Source organism: Marmota marmota, unplaced genomic scaffold, assembly GCF_001458135.2.
Source record: "Marmota marmota marmota unplaced genomic scaffold, marMar, whole genome shotgun sequence".
NCBI lineage: Eukaryota > Metazoa > Chordata > Mammalia > Rodentia > Sciuridae > Marmota > Marmota marmota.
This window is the reverse complement of record NW_025999880.1, coordinates 16,038,623-16,044,932: the sequence shown is the minus strand read 5'-3', so window position 1 is coordinate 16,044,932 and position 6,310 is coordinate 16,038,623. Positions and strand designations below refer to the sequence as shown.

Below are 6,310 nucleotides of genomic sequence, written 5' to 3'. Positions count from 1 at the left end.
GGCGGCCGCTGCCGGGCTGCACCGCTACCTGCGCGACTTCTGTGGCTGCCAGGTGGTCTGGTCGGGTTCTCAGCTGCACCTACCACAGCCGCTGCCTGTGGTGCCGGAAGAGCTGGCTGAGACCACGCCCCACAGGTATGGGTCCCGACCGCCTCCGGGGCAGCTGCCTCCAGCCTCCAGCCCTGGGGACGCCTACCCTTCGCCTCACTCCAACAATGGGCTGGAGCTGCAGAAAACTGAAAGCCTGAGAAGGAATTGGTGGCCTTCGAGTCCAATAGCTCTGCTTTCAAATCCTAGCTTCACCTTTCTTTAACAGCCATGCGTTCTTATGTCAGCCTCTCAGAGCCTCAGCTGGCCCATCTGAAAAATGCAAACAGTGATGTCCCCCAGCAGTGTTGATTGTGAGGGTTTGCACGATGATGGTTCATAATTGTGATGGGCAAGTTTTATTTCATTCCTTCCCTACACTCTATTTGAAGATGCTGACTGAGGAATGACGTCCACCCTGCTCACAGACCTCTATTCTAGCACTTGCTACACTGTATGAAGGTGATATGTTCACATCTGCCTCCCCCTCAGATTGTGGGGCAGGGAGCCCCCTTCCTGAACTGGGACCCTCCACTTCCTAGTCAAGGACCAACTTTGCCATATAGACACTATAGCTGGGGCTCTGAAAGTGTTGAATGGGAATGAAATATGTTCCCACAAATATCTGCCAGGCTAGAGTATTGGGAACTAGTGGGCAGGCACCTCAGAAACTCAACTACTCAAGCCTCAGCTCCACCTGGGGTGGATCCTAGAAAGAAACAGGGTGCCAGGGGAGTTATTCCAGAGCCAGACTATCTCTGAGCTCTTCCAGGTGATGGACACTCAGGGATAGGAAATATCTTCTCTGCCCCCAGTAACCTACTCAACTCCTGCCTCCACCTGCAGGTACCGCTATTACCAGAATGTGTGCACACAAAGCTACTCCTTCGTGTGGTGGGACTGGGCCCGCTGGGAGAAAGAGATTGACTGGATGGCACTGAATGGCATCAACCTGGCACTGGCCTGGAATGGTCAGGAGGCCATCTGGCAGCGGGTGCGTGCCCACCTAGCCCCTCCACACTCTACTGTCCACCACATGTCCCCCACTTCTCCATCTGCCCCTGGCCAGCAGTGTCAGGCATACAGAGAATAAGGGCTCCAGAAGTGTTTGTGGAGTGCACAATGGATCCAGACCTCAGAAATTGAGGCTTCCATTCCTGAGATGAGCTAGACCCCAGCATCATGCTAAAACAGTTGATGAACCCAGGGCTTCTCTCCCCTACCACCCGCCGCCCCAGACCAGTCTCCTGATCCTGTAGATTCTCCCATATTAGCAGTCTCCATCTGCCTCCAAGGGAACCTCCAAGTGCTCTGGCTCTTTTCCCTTCCATCTGGTGAACTTTGCTCCATGAAACCTTCTAAAACTTCTTCCTGGTTTTTGGGAAAACCCCTTTGTGTCCCATCTCCTCACCCATACATCAAAGATGACAGCTTAGTGAACTCAGATCTGTTTTCCCTAGATTGTGATCCAATTTTGTCTTAGTACTGTAGCTTCCAGCACAGAGAAGCAATGAGTGAATGTTTGTTGAATGAATCAGTTGGCAAATGTCAATGAATATATTTATATGTGAAGGGATCTCCCTCTTCCCCAGGTGTACCTGGCCTTGGGCCTGACAGAGTCAGAAATCAATGAATACTTCACTGGTCCTGCCTTCCTGGCCTGGGGGCGCATGGGCAATCTGCACACCTGGGGTGGCCCCCTGTCCCGCTTCTGGCACCTCAAGCAGATTTATTTACAGGTAAAAGAATGGGAAAGGGGGCTGGGGACATAGCTCAGTTGGTAGAGTGCTTGACTTGCATGTAGCAGGCCCTAGGTTCAATCCCCAGCACCACCGGAAAAAAAAAAAAAAAAAGAATGGGAAATGGAAGGGGCAGAATTGGTGCTGAGGTCACAGACCTAGGGAGGGTGTGGTTTTTGACCAGACTCGGGGCTCTTGACCAGATCACAGTGACTGTGTCCTGAGTGAGTAAGGGACCCCCATGGGGCTGCAGAGGTCATGCTCACCAGCCCCCCTCCTGTTTCTCCCAGCATCGGATCCTGGACCGGATGCGCTCGTTTGGCATGATCCCCGTGTTACCTGCATTTGCAGGGCACATCCCCAAGGCTCTCACCAGGTGAGGCTTTCCCTTCTCCCTGTGCAGCTCAACAATGGAGTTTTTTCTTCTGTTAAAACATGACTTAAATACTGAAGCTATGGATGCAGGCCTGGGTTTGATTCCTGCCTCTGCTACCAACGAACTGTGTGACCTTGGATGGATTACCATGACTCCCCTGTGCCTTATTTTCATCACTTGTAAATGGGATCCTTACCACCTTTACCATCAGGGTTTGGGTGTGAATATGACCTGGCAGAGTGTTTGCTAGCAGCTGCTCTAATTAGTGGTAGTAGGGGATACACTGGTCTCTTTTCCTCTTCTCTGTACTATACACTCCTCTCCTGTGGCTAGAAAAGTCTTCAAGGCCGAACTGAAACATCCCCTCATTCAGGAAGCCTTGCCAACACCCCCAGGGGCCTCCTTCGTGCCCACAAACACCTGGTTCCCACCACTCACACTGCTGGCCTCCCTTGCACTGTGAGTGATAGCAGGAACCTCATTCCTTTTGTGATGTTTGTCCAGCTGTGCAAGTCTGCCAGATACTGCTGTCTGCTGGGCCCTAGGGATGCAGTGGTGAAGGTGCCCTGGGCTCTGTCTCTGAGGAGAGATAAGCTAGCAGAGGGATATGACCCAGTGATAAGGGCAGGAATGTACACTGGCTCTTGTGGAAGAGGGCCAGAAAGGGCTCAGGGCAGAAGCAGTACTGAGCCTTATCTTGAACAAGGAATGTGTTTAAAATTTCAGCCAGTGGAGGTGGAGGGATAGCAAAAGCTTTCCAGACAGGTAAAACTTAAAGGATAGTGGGGAAGAACCAAGAGGATAAGCAAGGAGGGAAGAGGAAAAGATGCCCAGGCAGGGGGCAGTGTGTGTGAAGAAGCACAAGAAACCAAGATGCACTCCAGGAACTAGAGATAAATTAGACTGGTAAGGAAGGAATTATGGGCCAAGAGGAATGCTATGTCAGCCTCCAGTAATTCTCTGAGCTTTTGCTCTCCACTAGGGTGTTCCCACAGATGAATGTCACCCGATTGAGCAGTTGGGGACATTTCAACTGCTCCTACTCCTGCCCCTACCTTCTGGCTCCAGAAGACCCCATGTTCCCCCTTATTGGGAGCCTCTTCCTATGGGAGCTGAGCAAAGAGTTTGGTACCAACCACATCTACGGGGCTGACACTTTCAATGAGATGCAACCTCCCTCTTCACAGCCCTCCTACCTTGCTGCAATCACCACTGCTGTCTATGAGGCCATGATCGCAGGTACGGTGCCCTGGGGAGGTGGGCAAGGGAAGCCCCCTGGACCTTCAGGTAGATGGGGATGGCAGAGGTCAGTAGGGATGGGAGGAGAGACTGGGGCTACCCCTCACTGTAATACACAGCCCTTTACAGTTTCCCAGGCACACATGCCATCTCATTTAATCCCATTGTGGTTGAGAGATGAGCTCTGGAGCCAGATAACTAGGGCGCAAACCCTGACACTAATAGTCCCTGGTAACTTACAAGTTACCTCACTCCCAGTGTCTCAGTTGTTTCATCTGTACAATGGGACTAATTCATAGGTACATGATGCCTGGCCTGTAAAGAATCACTAAGTGCTAACTACTGAAAAGATTTGATTTGATCTCTCCCTCATTGCTAAAGCAGGTAATGCAGGCCAGTGTTGGGGCTTATACCCCAAACTAGTAGGTATCCATCTTGCTTCACAAATGTGAACCCCAGGCTCCTTCCTGCCACTTGTAAGGATGGGTAGAAGGGGCCCAAGGCAGGAATGGCTTAATGGAGGTCTACATGTTAGCCAGGAAGGGAGCAGGTTGGCTCAGTCTTCCTTGAACAGAGCTGCTGCAAGTGTAGTCTAGAACCAGTGGCATGAGCCCCACCCTGGAGCCTATCTTATTGGTCCACTTTTAGTTACTGCAATGAAATCCCAAAGGCTTACTCCCAAATCCTCATCTGCAGACACCATAATGGGATTAAGTTTGCACCTTCTTAATACCTTGTAATGGGGATAAAATTTTAAACACATGAACCCTTGGGAGTTATACTCAAAACATATCCAAACCATAGCACTATCAGATATGCACATTTAAAAACAATTTTTTTTTTTTAGTTGTAGATGGACATAGTACCATTATGTTTATGTGGTGCCAGGGATCAAACCCAATGCCTCACACGTGTTAGGCAAGCGCTCTACCCCTGAGCCACAACTTCAGCCCAGATACCCACATTTTTTTTAATACCTTTTATTTTATTTGTTTTTATGTGGTGCTGAGGATCAAACCAGGGCCTTGCATGTGCTAGGAGAGTGCTCTGCTGCTGAGCCCCAGCCCCAGCCCCAGATATACACATTTTTAGGGCCCAACCCAGAACTTCTGAATCAAGGCTCAGAAGCTGGGGCCCAGAAGCCCATGTCTTAACATCTCAATTTTAATGCCTGTGAAGCAAGACGTCACTATCCTGGAGTTCCCAGTTAGGGGGGAGGTAGGATGAGGAAGGAAATATGTAGTGGTGTGTCCCCATATATGTCCCCATGGGGCAGCCAGAGGGGGAAGGTGTCCCCTGTGACAGGGTCATTTGCCTTCTCTGGACCTCCATTTTCATCATTTGTAGAATGGGCTCAGCACTCCCCTGGCCTTCTCCTCTTATCACCCCTCTTGTCTGTCCTTCCCACTCCCACCACTGCAGCGGATCCTGATGCCATGTGGCTGCTCCAAGGCTGGCTTTTCCAGCACCAGCCTAAGTTCTGGGGGCCGGACCAGGTCAAGGCTGTGCTGAGGGCTGTGCCCCTGGGCCGTCTCCTGGTTCTGGACCTGTTTGCCGAGAACCAGCCTGTGTATAGCCGCACAGACTCCTTCTATGGCCAGCCCTTCATCTGGTGCATGCTGCATAATTTCGGGGGCAACCATGGCCTATTTGGATCCCTGGAGGCTGTGAACCAAGGCCCTCAGGCTGCACGCCTCTACCCCAATTCCACCATGGTAGGCACTGGCATAGCTCCTGAGGGCATTGGCCAGAATGAAGTGGTCTATACCCTCATGACTGAGCTGGGCTGGCGAAAGGACCCAGTACCAGATTTGGTGGCGTGGGTGACCGGCTTTGCTGACCGGCGGTATGGGTTGTCTCAGGAAGATGCAAAGGAAGCCTGGAAGCTACTGCTCAGAAGTGTCTACAACTGCTCTGGTAAGGCCTGTGTTGGGCACAATCGCAGCCCACTGGTCAAGCGGCCTTCCCTAAAGATAAATACCACTGTCTGGTACAACCGATCGGATGTGTTTGAGGCCTGGCGGCTGTTGTTGAAAGCAGCACCCAACCTAACCACCAGCTTGGCCTTCCGCTATGACTTGGTGGACATCACCCGCCAGGCAATCCAAGAGATGGTCAGCTTGTACTATGAGGAGGTGAAGATCTCCTACAGGAAGAAGGACCTGATTCTCCTACTGCAGGCTGGAGGCATCCTAGCTTATGAACTTCTGCCTGTACTGGATGAGGTGCTAGCTACTGACAAACGCTTCTTGCTGGGCAGTTGGCTGGAGCAGGCCCGGGCAATGGCAGTCAATGAGACTGAGGCCCAATTCTATGAGCAGAATAGCCTCTATCAGTTGACCTTGTGGGGTCCAGAGGGCAACATCCTAGATTACGCTAACAAACAATTGGCGGGACTGGTAGAAGATTACTATGCTCCACGTTGGCGCCTCTTCCTGGAGACACTGGCAGGCAGCTTGGCTCAGAGTGTTCCTTTTAAACAGAAGGAGTTTGACAAAAATGTCTTCCAGCTGGAGAAGTCCTTTGTTCTGAGCAAAAAGAGATATTCCAGTCAGCCTCAAGGTGATACTGTGGACCTAACCAAGAAGGTCTTCCTCAAATATTACCCCAGGGTGGTGAATGGCTCTTTGTGACAGACTGACCATCCCTGGGGCCCAGTTCTTCCCAAACTCCAGGCTGGGACAGATTCTAGAGCCTGGAGCTAGATAGTGTCACAAGATAGCCCCAGCCATTGGAGGAGTCAAGGCCTGCTGTGAGGGCAGGTATGGGTAGCTTGGAGGGAAGTGAACTGCCCTTTACCATCATCCGTAAATTGGGATTAAAGTGCTGTTTTCTGTCAATATAATAAACTCATGAATCAGCCTGGGTC

At 51.3% G+C, this 6,310-nt stretch overlaps 1 protein-coding gene across 1 annotated transcript in view; it reads left to right on the top strand.

The window, feature by feature from the left end:
* Positions 1–6,303, top strand: part of Naglu (N-acetyl-alpha-glucosaminidase) — a 6,723-nt gene extending 420 nt beyond the window's left edge. The window contains exons 1-6 of the mRNA XM_015495672.2: positions 1–135; positions 934–1,081; positions 1,680–1,826; positions 2,117–2,202; positions 3,185–3,441; positions 4,864–6,303. The exon at positions 1–135 is cut by the window's left edge and continues 420 nt beyond it. Coding sequence (XP_015351158.1) covers positions 1–135; positions 934–1,081; positions 1,680–1,826; positions 2,117–2,202; positions 3,185–3,441; positions 4,864–6,074 — 1,984 coding nt within the window. The 3' untranslated portion in view covers positions 6,075–6,303. The remainder of the gene's footprint in view (positions 136–933; positions 1,082–1,679; positions 1,827–2,116; positions 2,203–3,184; positions 3,442–4,863) is intronic.
* Positions 6,304–6,310: the final 7 nt, after the last annotated feature.